Source organism: Bombina bombina, chromosome 1, assembly GCF_027579735.1.
Source record: "Bombina bombina isolate aBomBom1 chromosome 1, aBomBom1.pri, whole genome shotgun sequence".
Classification (NCBI taxonomy): Eukaryota; Metazoa; Chordata; class Amphibia; order Anura; family Bombinatoridae; genus Bombina; species Bombina bombina.
Window position 1 is genome coordinate 38,442,137 of NC_069499.1, and position 23,222 is coordinate 38,465,358.

Genomic DNA, 23,222 nt, shown 5'->3' on the forward strand with positions numbered 1-23,222 from the left:
CAATTAATTTTACCACCACGATTACTTATCAATAATAAATTAGTTCATTGTTTATATATTTCAACAGATTGTGCGTAATATCAATGATGACATTTTACTTTTACGAGCTTCACATGCACGGCTGACAAGTAAGCTGGATGGCGAAAAAACGATAGCCAGAGAACTCACTGATAAAAAGTACGTTTTTTTCCCATATGTGTGTGTGTATGTATGTGTATATATATATATATATATATATATATATATATATATATATATATATATATATATATATATATATATATATATATATATATATATATATATATATATATATATATATATATATATATATATATATATATGTATATAGTGCCTGTGTGTTCTGTAAATTGAATATGAACAGTTTACAATATGCAGGAATTATTTCATGAGGGCAGGGAGGATGATTTAGCTGAACCTTATTGGATTACTGTCTGCTTCCTCTGGTTATTACATCCATCAGAAAATATATGTGTTTGCTTTTTGTCCCATAGACAAATATTACTCAAACAATATGTTTGTACTGCAGGCAAATCAGGATGACTGAAAGTAGAAGGAAGAGAGTGAACTTTTAATTTTATGGTCCTATCAGAAAAATATATATAAAATAGCAGCTGTTCCTAATGCTGCTAATAACACTCTTGAATCTATTCCGAACAATAAGGAACAAATAAATGCAATATACTGTATATGCAGCACTGGGGGCAAATCTTCCTAAAATAAAACCTAAGGTCTAAATTACAAGAGGAGCGGTACTGATTATACAAAGCACGTAGCTTTGCGCAACCAGTAGTCTCTATTTAATTTGTTGGTTACGTTGTTTTACCAAAGAATTTTTACGTGCTTATAAGGCACATAATTGTTTATATGTAGTGCAAGTGTGTTATCCAAAAATACCACTTACTCGTAATTTTTTTAAAAAGATGGTATTAACTTTTTGCCCGATAGGAATAAGTTTAGTGTGCGTAACGCACCATAATGCTTATATTTGTACTCTGGCCCCAAATTAGGGGGATTTTACACTGAGATTATTCACCTTACTTGATAGCATAGCAGCCGATAGGAGAAATATAAAGTGTGATAATATATAATGAAATACATTAGGCAGTCATACAATTTGTATCTGATCCCACTTGAGCTAAAAAAGATTTCATGCAGTTTAAAGGGACATGAAACCCAAACATTTTCTTTTGTAATTGAGACAGAGCATACAATTTATAAAAAAAAGTTTAAATTTGCTTTGTTCCCATGATATTCTTTGTTGAAGAGACACCTAGGTTGGTGTCTGTAGCACTACATGGCTAGTGCTCTTGCAAATGGATAACATTCTTGCAAAACTGCTGCCATCTAGTGCTCCTGCAAATGGGTAATATTCTTGCAAAACTGCTGCCATCTAGTGCTCCTGCAAATGGATAACATTCTTGCAAAACTGCTGCCATCTAGTGCTCCTGCAAATGGATAACATTCTTGCAAAACTGCTGCCATCTAGTGCTCCTGCAAATGGATAACATTCTTGCAAAACTGCTGCCATCTAGTGCTCCTGCAAATGGATAACATTCTTGCAAAACTGCTGCCATCTAGTGTTCCTTCAAATGGATAACATTCTTGCAAAACTGCTGCCATCTAGTGCTCCTGCAAATGGATAACATTCTTGCAAAACTGCTGCCATCTAGTGCTCCTGCAAATGGATAACATTCTTGCAAAACTGCTGCCATCTAGTGCTCCTGCAAATGGATAACATTCTTGCAAAACTGCTGCCATCTAGTGCTCCTGCAAATGGATAACATTCTTGCAAAACTGCTGCCATCTAGTGCTCCTGCAAATGGATAACATTCTTGCAAAACTGCTGCCATCTAGTGCTCCTGCAAATGGATAACATTCTTGCAAAACTGCTGCCATCTAGTGCTCCTGCAAATGGATAACATTCTTGCAAAACTGCTGCCATCTAGTGCTCTTGCAAATGGATAACATTCTTGCAAAACTGCTGCCATCTAGTGCTCTTGCAAATGGATAACATTCTTGCAAAACTGCTGCCATCTAGTGCTCCTGCAAATGGATAACATTCTTGCAAAACTGCTGCCATATAGGGCTCCAGACGTGCACACTCCTGACCTTTTTTAATAGTAAATAACAAGATAACGAAGAAAATTTGATGATAGAAGTCAATTAGAAAGTTGTATAAAATTGCATGCTCTATCTGAATCATGAAATACAAATTTTGGGTTTTATGAATCCAATCTCTCTGGGGCCTCTCCGCACCATTGTGAGGAATGTACAGGCAAAATCTGTGCAGCTTCTGTTTGGCTGTTTTGGGATATATTTAATGGATTTCTTATCCTCCAGGTAAATGTAATTCCCTTCTTAGCTGTTTAGAGTCTATAGCTTCATAACATGTGGGATGTATTCCAGCCTATCAAGAGAAAGTCAAGAACCCTCACAGAGCTTTAGTCCCTCCTACTTCCTCTCCAGTTTTGTTCTTGGACTCCAAGAAGAAAGGTTGAAATTTCAGAGGTGCTCTGCTATCAATACTTTATTATTTTTCATATGATTTGTGGGCTCAGACCTGACTTGGGACCCAGTACCCCTAGGCAACTTCACTCCAAGAAGATTTAAGAAGACTCTGAGTGAAACAGGGGTAAGGGCTTTTCATTACCCTAGTGGGTATTCTAGCAGCCATAACAGTCCTCAGGCGTTATGGGGACCCCGTCCCTTAGCCTCCATCTGAGAAGTTACAGGTATATCCGCAGTATCCTCTGCAGTATATTTACTTGCACTGGATGCGCTATCTACTGTTCAGCAACCTGTGAGGGAGAAAGGCCTAAGCATGCTGGTAAGACACAGTGGAGGGATGCTTCAGTCCAGGTAAGTGGCTCAGGCACTACACAGCCCGGGGGTTATCCAATAATACTCTACTTACAGCTTTCCCTATGTGTTAAACATAGGAATTTGGGGGAATGAGGCACAAGATAGTTCTTATACAGTATTCGTAGGACTTATTAGCAACTCAATTTACTCTTTTTACCTCAAAAACCTTATTTTTGCATTTTTCGAAAAAATGAGTGCTGTCTCTTTAAGAGAGCCAGTAACTGCCTTGTGCAGTTATCAGTTAGATCTCAAAAATCACAGTGCAGTTGAGCAGTAGGACACAGGGGCCATAGGGGAGATGGTTTTTTTTTCACAATTTTAAACTGACAGTTATTTCAAATTGCACATATTGTTATGGCGATAAGCTCCACCCCCTCTCCTAGAAAACCTTTCTTTCCTAAGATATGGTGAGTCCACAATGTCATCAATTACTGTTGGGATATCACTCCTGGCCAGGAGGAGGAGGCAAAGAGCACCACAGCAAAGCTGTTAAGTGTCACTCCCCTACCCACAATCCCCAGTCATTCTCTTTGCCTCTGTTAATGACTCTTGGAGTAGGGTTAGGATCCCTCGAATTTTGTCTTTTCTCCAGGAAAGTCTGGAGAAGGGATTATCAGCCAGTTCTCTGAAGGGTCAGATTGCGGCTTTGTCTTTTTTGTTGCACAGACGTCTGGCGGAGGTGCCAGATGTTCAATTCTTTTGTCAGGTCTTAGTCAGAATCAGGCCTGTGTTTAAGTCTGTTGCTCCTCCTTGAAGCCTTAACCTTGTTCTTATAGTTATGCAGCAGGCTCCGTTTGAGCATATGCATTCCATAGATATTAAATTGTTATCTTGGAAGGTTTAGTTTCTGGTTGATATCTCTTCTGCGTGAAGAGTCTCGGAACTCTCAGCTTTGCAGTGTGATTCGCCTTATCTTATCTTTCATGCCGATAAGGCGGTTGTTCGTACTAAATAGGGTTTTCTTCCTAAAGTGGTTTCAGATAGAAATATTAATCTGGAAATTATTGTTCTTTCTCTGTGTCCCAATCCTTCTTCTCATAAGGAACGCTTGTTGCACAACTTGGATGTTGTGTGTGCTCTGAAATTCTATCTACAGGCCACTAAAGATTTTCGTCAGTCTTCTGCTCTATTTGTTTGTTTCTCTGGAAAGTGTAAGGGTCAGAAGGCTGCTGCTACTTCTCTTTGTCTTTGGTTGAGAAGTATTGTACGGTTTGCCTATGAGATTGCTGGTCAGCAACCTCCTGAGAGAATTAAGGCTCATTCCACAAGGGCTGTCTTCTCTTCATGGGCTTTTTAAAAATGAAGCTTCTGTAGTACAGATTTGCAAGGCGGCAACTTGATCTTCTCTGCATACTTTTTAAAATTTTTACAAATTTGATACTTTTGCCTCGGCTGAGGCTTCTTTTGGGAGAAAGGTTCTTCAAGCGGTGGGACCTTCTGTTTAGGTCTGCCTGTCTTGACCCTCCCTAGTCATCTGTGTCCTCTAGCTTGGGTATTGGTTCCCAACAGTAATTGATGACGTTGTGTACTCTCCATATCTTAGGAAAGAAAACAAAATGTATGCTTACCTGATAAATTTCTTTCTTTCCGGATATGGAAATTTAAGACAGTTATTTTTGACTGAACCTCAGGCAACTCCACACCTTTCTGTTATTCCTTGTTTTCCATTTTTCGGTCGAATAACTGGGGATTGTGGGTAGGGGAGTGACACATAACAGCTTTGCTGTGGTGCTCTTTGCCTCCTCCTGCTGGCCAGGAGTGATATCCCAACAGTAATTGATGACGTTGTATCAGGTAAGCATACATTTTTTTTTCCCTCTCTGCTTCAGCTGTGGTGAATTTTATCAGGTGGATTCTAAGGCATTTTGGTGTTTTATTCCAGCCAGTTTAACCCTTTCTTTGACCTGGAGGTAGGTGAGTAACTCTTACAAGAACTTCTAAGGGGGTTGGGTATTTAGAAGGGTTTTCTGTGTTACTTAATTTTGATCCTCTTAACTCTTTTTTGTTCTGAGGTGTGCTGTGGGCTAGTACTGGTGTGAATAATTTTATTTCCAGTTTTTGTACATTAACAATTGTGTATCCCCTATCTGTCCACAATTTTATGTGTTGAGCAGCAAATGTAATCCCCCTTTAACCCACTAAGAGGCATTGTGACTCCAGTTGGTGTCTCATGCAGGTCTGCCAATCCTGTATTACCACAAGTTGGTTTATTTTCATGCAGCAAGCTGATCAAACTGCCTTAGTTTGTATAATGAGTTTATATATTCTAAAAGGCTTATCTGCTGTAAATTAACAATTTGCATATTCATTGCTCATATGTAATTTTTTTTATATATCTCAGCTGTTTAAATGTACATACAAAATGTATACATATATTAGTACATGTATATCCTTGCAGCTAGAGTATGATCAATTATGAGAGTGAGTTTCTCTTATATTATCTCTGCAGAGACTGTTGTAATAATCTGAGTCTGCATTACAGAATGTACAAGACCTCTCTGCAGTGGCTCTACTTTGAATATTCATTCCTTCAAGCATGAATATTTACTATGTTATGGTTACATGACTTTTCACAGGGAGATGTACAAATCTCTGTTACATGCATGTTTATAACCATATGTATGGCAGTTTTGGTTTTGTCAAACTCATACCATATTTCAGTCCCTGCATATCTAAGGAATACAGATTTAAAATGGCGTACTCTCCTCACAGTACATAAATACTTTATATAGTTATGAAATTGTAAAGCAGGTTATTTTGAATGTCATTACAGCCCAGTATTATTATGCAGTGAGTCAATAACTTAGATTTACTTACCTAATGATTATACTTTTCTATACAGATAGGTGGGCTTTATGTGCCCATAAGTGAGTGTATTTAAATTTGGTTCTATAACCACTTTATGTCAGCAATATATGTTTTATATGCTCTATACTGTATAGACTCCCATATATTACAGCACCAAGTATATATTCAACAAGGTACTTGGTATTTCTCTCTAGTTCCTTTTCAGGGTATGAAGTTAATATTAATAAGTCAGAGTTATTAGGGATCAGGAAAAGAAAATATAGCTTTATAAAATATCCTTTTGTAGCAGAAGATAAAATTAAATACTTAGGCATCACGCTTTCTAATAATCCTGACAAATTGAATGACTTAAACTTTACCCCAATTTGGAGAGAATGTACAGCCTCTCTTAAGAGTTGGTTGAGGCTCCCTCTTTCTCTTTCAGCTAAAAACACTTATAAAAATTATCTTATTTCTGAAAATACTCCTTCTTCTTCAAAATCTTCCTATCTTCGTACATAGCAAAGATATTCGTCTATTTAATTCTCAATGTTCTGCATTTTTATGGGGGCCAAGTAAACCACATATTGCTATTTTAAGACTTACTCATCTTAAGAAAGATGGAGGATTGGCTTTCCCTAATATCCAATTTTATAACTGGACATGTATGGCTAAAGTTGCATTAGACTGGCTAACAGAATCTAATTATATTACTCCACTACCAAGTTGAAGAAGGTTTATTGTTTCCATATTCTTTAAAGGCGTTATTACATATAGTAAACTTCTCAACTCTTAAGCCAATCTTGCTAAAATATACTATTTATAAAATTGTGCAAGCCTGGTACAAATTAAACAACAAATTACAGATAGATAACTTGTGTGCAAAATACTTACCAATTATGGGTAACCCGGACTTTGAACCGGGACTTTGAACCGGGACTTCATTCTCAAGTTTTTAAGCTCTGGTCTCAGAAAGGACTAAAATTTATTCACCAACTGATAGATGGCTAATCCAATGCTAACAAATCATTTGAAGATTTGTCTTTAGAATACTCTTTGAGTAGAAAGAATTTTTCTGCATACTTACAAATAAGGCACTTTTTAATCTACAATAAACTTATGGAGAAAAACGTATGGCTTTCTGGGACTTTGGACTCAGCTATAAAAAAAAATCATGCAGGCCTCCACTCTGTCGCTCCAATTTATAGACTACTCTCCTCTTCTCTAGCCAACTCAAACTTATTTAAGCTTTATAATAAATGGATAGTAGATTTCAATGGTCTCCGGTTTGAGGATTTTAAGGAGAGCTTCTTTTCAATACTGAAATATACTCCAGAATAGATCTTACATCACTCCAAATATTATGTCTAAATGGTTGACCCATCAGTTTAATTTCTGTACCAGATGTTTTGCACCTAATGTGGATCTCACCCATGTTTTTTGATCCTGTCCTAAATTACAGAAATTGTGGAATAAGGTTGCTTTCTGGCTCAACAAATTTCTTATTACAAAGATTAAATTTAGCCCTGTGCAAATATTTTTTTTTTAGTTAAGGACCCCTTTTACCATAATAAACATCTAATCAACACTGCAATATTACTAGCCAGACATTCCACCCTTAGATCATGGAAAAGCAAGGGCTCCCCAGCTCTATCTGTTTTTATTCAAAACATGCTCCATCAAATGATTATTGATCAATATAATCCTTTGATTTTCACAGAAAATAAATTGAAAGCTTTTCTGGCCACATGGGACAAGGTGATTATGTCCCTGCCTGTGGAAACCCAGTTGCAGATAATTTCTCTGTTTCGTAATTCCCTCTTTTTCTTACAACTGATTCAATCAGAAAGTTTCCCCTCTTATTGGAGATAAATTAAGATTCTCTTTACCTCTTTCTCCCCCCCTTATTATTATTATTTTGGGTTCAAGTGTGATAAAGTATAACAGGGGAAGTTAAAATGTCTAGGGTTGGGGAATATAGGACTGGTTGATTGGACCTATTTTGATTTATTTATGGTGCTATGTCATATGTGTTTACATCATAGGTATTTAGCTACTGAAATATATAACATGATTAACGTACTGTATTGTATTATTATATATGTATAACATGATTAGGGTGATGTATTATTTTTGTACGATTTTACATATATCTTACATATTTCCTGCCTTTTATTACTTTTGTTTCTATTTTTTATTTATATATATTATTATACCTCCCTGTTATCTTGAAAAAAAATAATAAAAAAAAAAAAAAATATATATATATATATATATATATATATATATATATATAAAAAGGAAAGAGAGAAGAAGGAAAAGGTACTTGGTATTTTAATGTTATATATATATATATATATATATATATATATATATACACTGTGTATATATATATATATATATATATATATATATATATATATATATATATATATATATATACATATAAATGCAGAAGTAACTCTGCATAGTCTTACATATCTACTTACAACTGGAACTACATGCAGACATGGATCTATAAAAACATTTTAGTACTTGCATCAACACGCATTTCTAGTCTCAATACAAACTATCTATGTCAAGCTTAGTTTTAACATACCTAGTTTCACAAATAAAGAATATAGAGTTTGATTAGACCTACCGATGCTGTTTTCCTCTTTACATTTATCTTTTATATGTGTGTTTTAGTTTTTATTATACAGAAAGTATCTTATGCAAGGTTTTTCCCCATCCCTCCTGTGCTTCAAGGACAAAGCAAAGGCTGCAAATCAGGAATCACAGACTCATTTCAGGTGCAGGTGTGATAAGGTGCTATACTATGTATTTCACGAGTCTACCTAAAAAATGTGGAAGGTAAGCTTTAATGCTCAGGCAGTTTTTACAGTGTCTTATCATGTTCCTATTTTCCTTATCACTATCTTAAAGATACTTTATTTCCTTGCTTTCCTCTCTTTGTTTTCAGTTCTCACATCAGCACTTGCTTGGGCCGGGGCACCATCTGGAGGTCCCGACGGTTGCAAGGAGTTTGTTTCCCTCTGGAGGTGAGGTTACCACTCAACATCAGTGGAACTCCAAGCGTTTCTTAAAGATCTTCAGACCATGGTCCCTTCTTAGCCAAAACCCATTTCCATTTCTGATCCAATTCAGCAGTTACTTAAACCAACTGTCAAGGGGGGACTCGAGAAGTTTCATGCGAGAAGTTTCTCTCATCTTGTTATGAATAGATAAGGAAAACTGTTCTCTATCAACTTCATATTCAAGGAGTGAACAATTGGGAAGCAGACTACTTTTATCTGTTCAATCAGGAGAATGGTTTCTTTATCAAGTCATATTCGACCAGCTTATTCTAAACTGGGTTCTACCATGTATAGATTTTAATGGTGTACAAGTTGAATTACAGATTCAAGCGTATTGATATAGAGACTCCAGAGCTTTAATAGATGCCTTAATTTGTCCCTAAAGCTATCATTTAGCATTCATGTTTTTCCAATTTGTTCTTTCAAAATTTGTTGCAAGAATAAAACAGGATTCAGCTTCACTAATTCTCATAGCTCTGGCGTGGGACTGCAGAACTTGGTATGCAGACCTAATTCTTCTCTTCCTACATGGACCCTACCTCTAAGGAAGGATCTTCTGTGTCAAGGACCTCTGTTTCACCTGGATCTCAATTTGCTGAATTTAAAAGTGTGAAGTTTATAAACTTAGACCTCAAGATCATGGGGTTCTGTGACTCAGATATCTATACTTTGCTTCATGCAAGTAAGCTGGTTAAGCAAATAATTTATCATAACATCTGGAAAGCTTTCTTTCTTTTGTGTTCTTAGGGATTTTTCTTGGAAATCCTTTAAAATTCCCAGAATACTTCCGTTCCTTCAGGATGGCCTAGAATAGGGCCTATTCACTAGTTCACTAAAGGGTCACTAAAGGGTCAGATATCTGTGTTAACTGTTTTGTTTCACGTCCTGGTGAGAATTTGTTCTTTTGTTAGACCAATTTCTTTTCCTTGGAACTTGAATTTAGTTTTCTCTGTTCTTGAAGGTTGTGCTTTTTAACCTATGCTTATTTTAGACCTTAAAAGGTTCAAAGGTTCTTTTTCGTCTAGCCATTTCTTCATCTAGAAGAGTTTCTGAATTATCATCTCTATCTTGTGATCCTCCATTTTTGACTTTTCACCAGGATAAGGCAGTCCTATGGACCAAATATGATTTTCTTCTGAATATGGTATATTCAGAAAATATTAGTCAGGAAACAGTTGTTCCTTCTTTGTGTCCAAAACCTTCTAATCCAAAGGAAAGATTACTTCACACCCTAGATGTTGTCAGAACTTTAAAGTTCTGTATTCAGGCTACTAAAGACTTTAGACAAACTTCCAGTTTATATGTCCACTACTCTGGTCCTAGGAAGGGTCAGAAAGCTACGGCGGTGGCCCTGCCATCCTGGCTCAAGCAGATTATTTGAAAGGCTTACTTGGTTGCGGTAAAACCACCACCAAAAAGAGTAACTTTTCATTCTGCAAGATCAGTATCTACTTCCTAGGCTTTCAAGGATGATGCCTCCTTGGAGCAGAGTTGCAAGGCAGCAACTTGGTCTTCCCTTCACACTATTTCCAAAGGTTATCATTTTGACATTTATGCTTCTTCTGATGCAGCTTTTGGCAGGAAAGTCCTTCAGGCCACAGTGTCTGGCAAATAGGAACTGCCTATTTTTTGTACCAACCGTTAACATGGCCTCGCAGCTTGGGTATTGTATCCCACATGTTATGAAGCTATGGACTCTCATCAGCTAAGAAGGAAAACAGAATAAATTTATTTCCTTCTCCCCACCCTATTTTTGTATATGGGTGACAGTTCTCCTTTGCCGCTTGTAACCCTGCTTTCTGTCTTTCCTACCTTTTCTTTCTGTCTCTCTCCTATGCTTGGCTATATGTGAACTGGAGAGGGAGAGGAGGTGGGAGGGAGGGACTAAAGCTCTGTGAGGGTTCTTGACCTCCTCCTGATTGGCTGGAATATATCCCACATGTTATGAATCTATGGGCTCTCATCAGTCCGAAGGGCATAAATTTATTGGTAAGTATAAATTCTGCTTTTCTTTAAATGCTTTTGATTAAATTTTTTATTTATTTATTTGGAAACAAATGTGATGTCATTTTCATGTTTTAGGGATCAACTGGAACTGAGCATGGCTAATCTGAAAGCAGATTTTAACCAACAAATGGATTCCCTAAATCAGAAGATTTCAGAGGTATCGAGTCATTTCATTTTATATAAAAACAAACAAAACTTTGCTTAAAGGGAGAGTAGACACCTTGTAATTACAGGATATTTCTGTTGTGTTGCTATAGAATAACATATCAGCTAATTCTTAACTTTTTTTAAACAAACATCTTGTTTACTACAATTTTTTTTTCAACAGCTCAACTCTCCAGTTGCCTCATTTGGTGGAGCCAATCCAGGCTTGAGTCTGCAGATGACAAGGATAGATAGCCATATTTATTAAAGGGACAGTAAAGTCAAAATTAAATTTAAATTGACTGGATAGAGTATTAAATTTTAAACAACATTCCAATGTACTTCTATTATCAATTTTGCTTAGTTCTCTTGCTATCATAGGTAAACTCAGGAGTGTGCATGTGCCTATAGCCATCTGGCATCTTTGCAACAATTACATACACATGCACACTCCTTAGCTCCTATCTGCATACCTAGGTTTATGTTTCTACAAAGGAGGACAAGACTGCAAAGTTATCATTTTGACATTTATGCTTCTTCTGATGCAGCTTTTGGAAAGTTTTTTAAAATTGCATGTTCTATCTGAATCATAAACAAAGACGTAACTACAGGGGACTCAGGGTCTCCACTCCCGGGCCCATCCTTTTAGGGGACCCACTGTTAAAGTAGAATCAGATTTTAGAGCAGCTTGTTATGGGGCTGAAGTTTTTCTAATCACTGCTAGAGGTCAGTAAACCTTTGGTGTCTGAGGGACTGATGATCAAAGATTCTCCTTTTTGTAGAGCAATTGTAGTGCAGACTTCACAGGGGCTGAACTCACGAAAAGGGTACTTTTAGTACTGCAAGATCTCTCTCATTGCTTTATCTGAAGGAGAGACAAGCCCAGTGCAATATAGCACTGTATGATATGAGAGTTTTGTTAGACTTACATGTTATGCTTTGTATTTTATTTTACTTTACATTTCAGATTGGGTCCTTTCAGTATTATTACATTTAAGTTTTGCACTTTCTATTTTATATTTTATTACATTTATATTTAGATCCAGCAGTGATTTTACAAGTAGTGAAGCTTTCTGGAAAACTGAAGCTGTCAATTTTTCAGTTTTGTTTTAATGAGAAGAAATACAAATGAAATACAAAGTGCAATGTATAAAAGATACACATAAATATACAGAGTATGATCATAATTTGTTAAGGTTACACAGAAACTGTGAAAGCATAATAAGAATTTGTAAAATCACAATCCTAAATACACTGCTGTATAGAAAATAAAATACAAAATAGAAAATGCAAAGTTTAAATGTAATAAAATTTAATCTGAAGTGCAAAGTGATATAAAATATAAAGCATAAAATGTAAATGCAGCAGAACTGTCATATAATGCATTGTTATATTGCACTGGGCTTGTCTCTCCTTCACATACAGAAATGCAGGGAATGCCCCTTGAAGAATCTCACTAGGGAAATCGCAGGAATTAACTCTAACAATATACTTTCTTACGGGGTAATACCCCATTATATACTCAGATGTGACAATTATCTAAGATTGTGAATATCTAATACATATTTAAATACCAGGCTACTTCTGAAAATCATAGTGTGTAGTGACACTCTAGAATGTGCTAATGTTGTAGGCTGAGACAACACATGGAAATGGTGCTGTTCAAATGAGGGGGGCCCTGCCACAGACTTTGCCCTGGAGCCCAGTGAGTTCTAGTTACGGTTCTGATCATGAATGGTTAATTTTGACTTTACTTTTCTCAAAAATTTGGAGTGGACTGCCCCTTTAAAAACAAAAACAAACCTATCCTAAAAAGCCCTAAGCTTAACAAAATGCTCTGAAAAGGACATAAGTGATTTAGCTCTTTTGCATTAAAAACCGCAAACCCTATACTAAAACACCCCCCCCTAAAAAAAGCATATACAGCTAAATTAGTGGGTGTGCATAACCTCAACACTATGTGTTTTTAAATGTATTTAGTGTTTAATGTCCCTTTAAAGGACCATTATACTCAAAGAAATGTCATTCTCTAATTCATTAGACTAGCATCCTTGCACCTCTATGTGTTGAACCCCAGCAAAAGGGGGTGCTTAGCAGGTTCTGAGCAGAAACTGTAGCTGATCCAATCAGCAGTGCAGGTCGCATGACTCAGCTGTGTAACTAGCACTGCTGATTGGATCAGTAGCAGTTTCAGCTTGGGACAAGCAATACACAAAATAGTCTTAAATAGTCTTAAAATTACATGCTCTAACATATTAGAATGGGTGTTTTTTGGAGTATAAGGACCCTTTAATGATATGATTGAGATGAGGTGCTATATACACTTTTTCAGTTAATGATGTGATGTATATGTTTTGGGGAAACTGTTAAAAGGCCATAATACCCAAATGTTGAAACACTTGAAAGTGATGCAGCATAGCTGTAAAAAGCTGACAAGAAAATAAGATATTTTACCTCAAACGTTCCTCAGTAGCCACATCCCATTGTAAAGGACTTTAATCAGCAAATCAGTATGTCTGTCCCGGAACTTGCAAGGGAGCGAGCCTCATGCACACTCATGTTATTTCCCTATTCAGTTTAGGGAAGTTTACTATGAAATCTCATGAGAGTTAAGTGAAATCTCATGAGATCACAGTAAAAGAGTTCATGACCTCAACACAGATGATGCTGATTGGCTGCTGTTCATTTCTTTCTTTCTTCCTTCCTTTTTCTTTTTTTTCTCTTTTTTTTTACCTGCAGTGGACAGCAGCTGAAGTATAACTGTTTACACAGCACTTACTCTGGTGAGCTGAGGAAATTGTGAGGTAAAATATCTTCCTTTTCCAAAAAGAGATGTTCAGGTCATAGTTTCTATTCAGCTTTTTACAGTTATAGGGCATCACTTTTAAGTGATTTAGCATATGAGTATTATGGCCCTTTAAGCCCTGAAATGTGTTGCTTGAATTATTTAATTGTGCTGATCGCTCTGATGAACCAATTTATATATGTACTTATGAGCTCTTAAGAAGCCAAAAAGTACATGAAAAGCAATACAGAGCCAAATGAATCTAAATCTGTGCAACATTAGCATTAATACTCATTTCCTTGCATTCAATAATCAATTCATTACAACTTACCCAGCACACATGGTTCTTATGTGAGGTCAGCTCCTACATTTTATCAGTAAAAAATCATGTTATTTGTAGAGAAAATAACTCACTGTGTAGTCCATTAACAAATCTAGACAAGACAGAAGGCTTGGTTTTCATTCTGGCTTGTCTAGATTTGTTAATGGGTTCCACAATGAGTTATTTTCTCTATATTTTGTGCTTAGTGGAGGATTTTAAACTCACTTTTCACCTCCCCATCATTTTAAATGTTGTTGTATTACACATTTGTAGTAATTTGAGTTATTTTTTTCTTGATAGGTTGCTAAAAGGATAAGTAGGGAAGAAATTCTGCATCAAGATCTGACAAAAAGAAACAAAGAATTAACAGAAACCTATCAAATCACCAGAGAACAAGAAGACCGAGAACATGCGAGAAGACAGGACTTGTTAACTGGGTATGATTTAACATACATATGGGGCAAGATTACATATGTGACGGTTTTTACACGATTTTGGTGTCACATATACAGCGGTGCATAAAAATGCGGTGCGTATATTTCACCTGTTGCCCGCAATTTTTACTCCCATAAGCTAACATAGAACCGTGCTGCAAATTGGTATCACATATTCAGCGCAAGGACTTACGGTGCGAAAATAGAGAAATTTGACTATATTTTCACCTCGCCACACATAGGCAGACGCAGCAAGACTTGCGCTGAGTATGTGAGCACCGTAACCCCCTGAAAAGAGTAACTAACACCTAACGCATGCACAATATCTATCTACCTGTCAACTGTCATCCCCCCACCGCAATAACTAATAAACTATATTAACCCCTAATCCGCCAACCCCCACATCGCAAAACATCTAATTAACCTATAAACTCCTAAACCGCCATTTCCCCACAACGCAATATACCTTAATAAACTATTAACCCCTAATCCGCCATTCACCCATATCACAAAGTACCTAGTAAAATTATTAACCCTAAACCGCCATCCCCCACCAATGCAATAAACGTAATTAACCTATTAACCCCTAATCTGCCATTAACCCACATTGCACAAACCTTTTTTTTTTTTATATATATTTATTTATAATTCAACAGTGTATACAATTTGAAATGAACACATTTAACATTTTCAGTTCACCTCGCAGGGTATCAAAAGCTCTTTACAAATCATGACAAGTTAACATAATTGTAAACTGAAAAACAATACCATTCAACCTAATCCTTCTATAACTGAGAAACAAAATGAATGGAGCAAATACTCTCTTGGTAAGGATATACAAAAAGGAAAATAGGCACTTGCATTTATTATGTAATTACATCCTGTCCTCCTTAATCAGAACTTCACTGTTGAAATTTTTAACTGAACTAAAATAACATAACAAACATGACGCATACGCACAAAAAAAACAAAACTCTGTATTCCAACATATAAAGAAACAGATATTATAAAGACCTTGCTCCTGAACAAGCTTTTACTATAACCCAAATGATAATACTTCTATAATGACCTGAGCCTAGCTTGCATATAATACTTTTTTTTTTTTACATATTTATTTTCAAGTCAGCCATCAAAAACAAAAGAAAAACAGAAAGAGAAAAAAAAAAAAAAAAAAAAGGAAGGGGGAAGATGTGATTCTCTACTCCGACGTCCCCCTCCCCCTGTCCCCCACATCATATACAAGGGGTTATTAATACCAGGATACAGGGAATATATTGCGTAAGATTAAGCCTTCAAAATATGCAGATTTCTCAAATGCTTTGGTAAGTATGTATTGTGTAGGAAGCGGGTAGGTCAGTATTACTGTCAGCCATTTGTTAAAGAATCGTTGAATTTGTTTTTCGCTGACATTGGAGACATTAAGTTGCTCGAACATAATTTGTGTTTTAACCGCTTGGAGAAATAGACTAAAAGGTGGGGTTTTATTGTTTTTCCAGTTTTTTAATATTAGATTCCTAACTATTAAGATAATGGTGTTTGCTAGGTTATGGGATACTGGATCTGATACCATAAAAAAGATTTTGTTTAGATCAAATGAAATGGGCTCCTGTATATTCTTATTTAACCAATAATTTACTTTACGCCAGAGCTGATTTATTTTTGGACAGTACCAAAAGCAGTGAGATAAATTTGCAAGAGGAGATTTACATTTATAGCACTGTCCTTGCGTTTCTGGGGACCAGCTGGCATGTCTTTTAGGTGAAATGTATGCGTTATTAAGAAGTTTTAGATGAGATTCCTTCCAGGAGAAAGGAAGGGGTGCGTCATTCACCCATTTAATGCTTTTATTAATTATTTCATCATTAATTTCATTAAGATGTCTAGCCCAGTATGCTGAACATTGTTCCATAATTAACTGGCCTTGTTTTGCGAGCAATATATTGTACAATAGCGAGATTGAGTGCTTCCCCTGACTATATGCGTTAATATAATCTCCAACCCTATCGTATTTCCCTGGCCAGGGCCCCATCTGCAGCTTTTCCTGGATAAAATGACGGATCTGCAGATATGCATAGAAGGATTTGTTCGAGATATTATACTGTGTAGCAATATTCTCAAACGTGCGTACCCCCCATCCCTCATCTAATAATTGTGCTATCAATATTAGGCCTTTACTAGCCCAGCCATCATATATTGCATATTGAAATCCTGGCTCAAACCCTGGGTTACCTATGATAGGAAGGAAGCTGGATATATGAAAGTTAATCGTAAGCCGTGAACAAAGTTGCTGCCATGCTTTAACAATATTAGAGATACTGGTTAATGATTTAATTTTTTCAGAGAGTCGTCTATGGGGACAATGTAGGGCCGCTATAAGGGAGAATGGCTTAATGAGCTCCTCCTCCGCGTTACTATTTGTTAGATAGTCGGCAGCTAGTAACCAGTCTACTCCAAATCGTGCCAATATGGCTATATTATAAGTCTTAATATCCAGGAATGCGAGGCCTCCAAATTTCTTAGCTTGGGAGAGCTTTCTAATAGAGAGCATGTGTCTACCTTTGTTCCAGATAAGATCTGCACACGTGCTATTAAAAAACTTAATGTCTTTGTCCAGAATGAATAGCGGCAGATTGTTCATTATATACAGTAACTGAGGAAAAAGAATAGATTTAATAAGCATTATTTTTGCGGTTAGTGAGAGTGGGAATAAGGACCAACGATGTATTCTAGATGTAATATTAGCAAAGAAAACTGTATAATTGAGTTTATACCATAGCGCAGGATCTCTATGTAATTGGATTCCTAAATATCTAAAACTTTCCACTTCTCTGAAATTATGTTGGTGGAAGCTCTCCTTGTGTTTATAAACCCATAATATCTCTGATTTAAGAGTATTTACTTTATAGCCGGATATTAGACTGAACTGTTCTAGGATTTCGAGGGCTTTTGGGATGTTTCTTTTAGTGTTTTTAAAGTAGAGTAGTAGATCGTCGGCATATAGGGAGAGTACACACCTTTGGGAGCCCAATTTTATGACTGAGATTTCTTTGCGAAGATATATTGCCATAGGTTCTATTGCGATGTTAAAAAGCAGGGGGGAAAGGGGGCAGCCCTGTCGAGTCCCTTTTTCTAGTTTAAGAGGCGCGGTTTGGCTACCGTTAACCAGAATCGTGGAAATGGGAAAATTATAAATGGCTTTGACAAAATGGGTTATGTTTCCAGAAAAACCAAAGTTGGACAAGGCATTGTGGAGGTGTTGCCAAATAATAGAATCAAAAGCCTTCTCGGCGTCAATCATCACTAGAGCAAAGTCTTGTTTACATGCTACTTTGTTTTCATGGAGTTTATTCCATAAATGTTCAAGGATCATATATGTTCTACGAATATTTTTTGTTGGAGATCTGCCCATCATAAAGCCTGACTGATCTGGGTGGATAATCTCCTGTAATACATTTTTAAGTCTATTAGCAATGATAGTTGTGAGCATTTTATAGTCTACATTCAGTAGAGAAATCGGTCTATATGAGCCAGGGTCTGAAGGATCTTTATTCTTTTTAAGAATAAGGGTGATGATTGACGCTGAGAAGAATTTGGACATGGCCTTTTTGTTGACATAATACTCATTAAACAACGAGGTAAGGATAGGTACAATCTCATCTTTAAGTAATCTATAAAATTCGGCAGGTAATTGATCTGGGCCAGGGGCCTTGCCTAGTTTAGCTTCCTCTAAGGCTTTTGTAACTTCCAAAGTTGTTATGGGAAGATTCATTGCTTCTATCTGGTCAGGGGAGACTATTGGACATGAGATATTATTCCAGAACCTCACACTGTCCTTTGAGTCAGTTGTTTTGGCAGTATATATCTTTTGATAATAATCAAAGAAAACATTTTTAATGTCCGCCAATGCTGTATGGTTCTATACCACACAAAAACCAAGGTCTGCTTTGACATGCTCGTGCACGCTTTCCCCCATAGACATCAATGGGGAGAGAGTGTTAAAAAAAAAAAACTAATACCTGAAGTGCAGAATGGCGATTGCCGTAACGCAACCCCATTGATGTCAATGGGGAAAAAAGTAACATTTAAACCTAACACCCTAACATAAAGTCTAAACACCCCTAATCTGCTGCCCCAGACATCGCCGCCACCTAAATAAAGCTATTAACCCCTAATCTGCCGCTCCAGACATCGCCGCCACTAATAAAAGTTATTAACCCCGATTACGCCGCTCCCCTACATCGCCGCCACCTAAATAAAACTATTAACCCCTAATCTGCCGCTCCAGACATCGCCGCCACTAATAAAAGTTATTAACCCCGATTACGCCGCTCCCCTACATCGCCGCCACTTATGAAATAGGATTTCAGTACCTCTCATCCTATTGGCTGATTTGAATTTGAAGACTCAAATCAGCCAATATGAATGCAGCGTACCCCATTCAATCCTCAGTGTGCGGCGGTGGTCATACGAAGAGGCTCTTCACGCGCCATGGCTTCCACGGTCGCAGTTCTTCAGTTCCACCATTGCCGGTCTTCAGTTCCGCGGTCACCGGTCTTCAGTTCCACGCTCCGCGCCGGCTTGTTCCTGGAAGAAGATAGAATATATCGCTGCTTAGAAGAAGACTTCGCCGCCGGACTTCAGGAACCGTGAGTACCTATCTGGGGGTTAGACTAAGGCTTTTTTTAAATTATTTTTTTATTATTTTTTTTTTAGATTAGGGTTTTAATTGGCCTTTGAAAAAGAGCTGAATGCCCTTTTAAGGGCAGTAAAAGAGCTGAATGCCCATTTAAGGGCAATGCCCATACAAATGCCCCTTAAGGGGCAATGGTAGTTTAGGACTTTTTAGTGTTAGGATTTTTTATTGTGGGGGTTTTACTGTTAGAGGGGGGACTTAGTATTTTTTAAGGTAAAAGAGCTGTTTAACTTAGGGAAATGCCCTACAAAAGGCCCTTTTAAGGGCTATTGGTAGTTTAGCATTAGATTAGGGGGTGTTTTTATTTGGGGGGCTTTTTATTTTCATAGGGATTAGGTTTAATTTTTTTATTTTTGATCATTTGGTTTATTATTTAATGTAATGTTAGAATTTTTTATTTTTTGTAATCTTAGATTAATTTTATTTATTTTTATTTTTAAGTAATGTTAGCTTTTTTTATAAAAATTGTTTGTAATTTAGTATTTTTTAATTTAGGTAATTGGGATTAATTTAGGGGGTGTTAGGTTCGGGGGTTTAGTAATTTAATAAGTTATTTGCGTTGTGTGGGTTTGACGGTTTAAGGGTATTAGTTTTTCTAGGATTATTGCGTTGTGTGGGTTTGGCGGATAAGAGGTTAATAGATTTATAAGGTTTGTTGCGATGTGGGTTAATGGCGGATTAGGGGTTAATAGTTTTAATAGGTACTTTGCGATGTGGGTTAATGGCAGATTAGGGGTTAATAGTTTTAATATTGACTTTGCGATGTGGGTGAATGGCAAATTAGGGGTTAATACATTTATTAGGTAGTTTGTGATGTTGGGGTTGGCAGATTTAGGGGTTAATACTTTTATTAGGTCAATCGCGATGTGGGTGAATGGCGGATTAGGGATTAATAGTTTAATTTGGCATATTGTGTTGTGGGGGGTTGTCGGTTTAGGGGTTAATACTTTTATTATTAGTTGCGATGTGGGGGGATTGCGGATATAGAGGTTTTACGTGTCGGGTTTATTTCTGGGAGGCAGGTTAGACTTTTACGGGAGATTTTACCTTTTTTTTATTTTCTTAGGCAATTGGCCACTTCAGAAATTTGTATTTACGCTCATTTCTGGACATCACTAGTTTATCCGACTTACGGCACTTTATGAAGTGCCGGCACTGTATATGTGATACCTAGATGTGCGAGGTGAAATTACGTGCGGTACCGGTTTCAGCAGTTACGCTGACGCCTGCGCCGCATATGTAGTCTCGCCCATGGTTTGTTATAAAAGCGCAGGGGATCGGCTATACCGTGACTAGATATTACACTTACACGTGTATGTTAGATATGGGAGCAATTGTGTAAAAGCTAGAGGGTAAATATGCGCACACATAAATGTAAATAAAAATAACAAGATTTCTGTATGCGCATTTACTTTGCACTTTCTTGTACACATTTGCAGGATGGCAGAAGATTCGCCTTTTGCGTCTGTTCCCCAAATTGTTTTGATAATTGTGCACTATTAATTATAATTTTTCCGGAAAAAATAAGATATAAAACCTTATGCATTAAAGGGACAGTCTAGTCATAATGAAATTTTCATGATTCAGATAGGGCATGCAAATTAAACAACTTTCCAATTTTGCTTTGTTCGCTTGGTGAAAAGCTAAACCTTGGTAGGCTCATATGCTAATTTCTCTTGTAAGGTGTATCCAGTCCACGGATCATCCATTACTTGTGGGATATTCTCCTTCCCAACAGGAAGTTGCAAGAGGATCACCCACAGCAGAGCTGCTATATAGCTCCTCCCCTAACTGCCATACCCAGTCATTCTCTTGCAACTCTCAACAAGGATGGAGGTAGTAAGAGAGAAGTGGTGTAACATAGCTGTTTTTTTTCTTCAATCAAAAGTTTGTACCGGAGTTGTACTATTTTGTCCCAGGCAGAAAATAGAAGAAGAATCTGCCTGTGATTTCTATGATCTTAGCAGGTTGTAACTAAGATCCATTGCTGTTCTCACACATGACTAAAGAGAGAGGTAACTTCAGCGGGGGAATGGCGTGCAGGTTAGCCTGCTATGAGGTATGTGCAGTTAAAAATTTTTCTAGAAGATGTGAATGCTAGAAAATGCTGCTGATACCAGATTTATGTAAGGTAAGCCTGAATACAGTGATTTAATAGCGACTGGTATCATGCTTACTTTCTGAGGTAATTCTCTTATATATTTACAATATAAAACGTTTGCTGGCATGTTTAAACGTTTTTATATATACTTTGGTGATAAAACTTTATTGAAACCTAGTTTTTTTCCACGTGGCTGGCTTAAATTTGCCTAGAAACAGTTTCCTGAGGCTTTCCACTGTGTTACTATGAGTGGGAGGGGCCTAATTTAGCGCTTTTTTGCGAAGTAACTTTTACAGACTGAGACATCCAGCTTCCTCCAGGAGTCCCCTGAATGCTATAGGACCTCTCTCAAGGGCTCTTAGGCTTTCCAAAATCGTTTGTTGGGGAAGGTAGGCCCACAGCAAGGCTGTGGCAGTTTGTTGTCTATATCATTTTTTTGATCCGTTTTTTGAACTAAGGGGTTAATCATCCATTTGCAAGTGGGTGCAATGCTCTGTTAGCTTATTATACACACTGTAAAAATTTTGTTTGATTTACTGCTTTTTTTCACTGTTTTTCAAATTCTGACAAAAATTTTTCTCTTAAAGGCACAGTACTGTTTTTATTTTTTGCTTGTTAACTTGATTTAAAGTGTTTTCCAAGCTTGCTGGTCTCATTGCTAGTCTGTTTAAACATGTCTGACATAGAGGAAACTCCTTGTTCATTATGTTTAGAAGCCATGGTGGAACCCCCTATTAGAATGTGTACCAAATGTACTGATTTCACTTTAAGTAATAAAGATCATATTCTGTCTTTAAAAAATTTATCACCAGAGGAATCTGACGAGGGGGAAGTTATGCCGACTAACTCGCCCCACGTGTCAGACCCTTTGACTCCCGCTCAAGGGACTCCCGCTCTAATGGCGCCAAGTACATCTAGTGCACCCATAGCGTTTACTTTACAAGACATGGCGGCGGTCATGGATAATACCCTGTCAGCGGTATTATCCAGACTACCTGGGTTTAGAGAAAAGCGAGACAGCTCTGGAGTTAGAAGAAATACAGAGCATACTGACGCTTTAAGAGCTATGTCTGATACTCCCTCCCAATATACAGAAGCTGAGGAAGGAGAGCTTCTTTCTGTGGGTGATGTTTCTGATTCAGGGAAAAAGATTCATCCTGATTCTGATATGCCTACATTTAAATTTAAGCTTGAACACCTCCGCGTGTTGCTCAGGGAGGTTTTAGCTGCTCTGAATGACTGTGATACAATTGCAGATTGGACAAATACTATGCAGTGCCGGTGTGCACTGATGTTTTTCCAATACCTAAAAGGTTTACAGAAATTATTACTAAGGAATGGGATAGACCAGGTGTGCCGTTCTCTCCCCCTCCTATTTTTAAGAAAATGTTTCCAATAGATGCCACCACACGGGACTTATGGCAGACAGTCCCTAAGGTGGAGGGAGCCGTTTCTACTCTAGCTAAGCGTACTACTATCCCTGTCGAGGACAGTTGTGCTTTCTCAGATCCAATGGATAAAAAGTTAGAGGGTTACCTTAAAAAAATGTTTATTCAACAAGGTTTTATTCTACAGCCCCTTGCATGCTTTGCCCCAGTCACTGCTGCTGCGGCTTTCTGGTTTGAGTCTCTGGAAGAGGCTTTACAGGTAGAGACCCCATTGGATGACATACTTGACAAGCTTAGAGCACTTAAGCTAGCCAATTCTTTTGTTTCTGATGCCATTGTTCATTTGACTAAACTAACGGCTAATAATTCTGGTTTTGCTATTCAAGCGCGCAGGGCGCTATGGCTTAAATCGTGGTCAGCTGACGTTACTTCAAAATCTAAGCTGCTTAACATTCCCTTCAAGGGGCAAACCCTATTCGGGCCTGGTTTGAAGGAGATCATTTCTGATATCACTGGAGGAAAAGGTCATGCCCTTCCTCAGGAAAGGTCCAAATCAAGGGCCAAACAGACTAATTTTCGTGCCTTTCGAAACTTCAAG

General features: G+C 37.3%; 1 protein-coding gene across 1 annotated transcript in view; it reads left to right on the forward strand.

Annotated features, from left to right (window-relative positions):
- LOC128652321 (repetitive organellar protein-like) overlaps positions 1 to 23,222 on the forward strand; it is a 294,662-nt gene that overhangs the window by 87,516 nt on the left and 183,924 nt on the right. Inside the window, exons 7-9 of the mRNA XM_053705258.1 lie at positions 68 to 177; positions 10,833 to 10,914; positions 14,309 to 14,445. Of these exons, the coding sequence (XP_053561233.1) occupies positions 68 to 177; positions 10,833 to 10,914; positions 14,309 to 14,445 (329 nt within the window). The remainder of the gene's footprint in view (positions 1 to 67; positions 178 to 10,832; positions 10,915 to 14,308; positions 14,446 to 23,222) is intronic.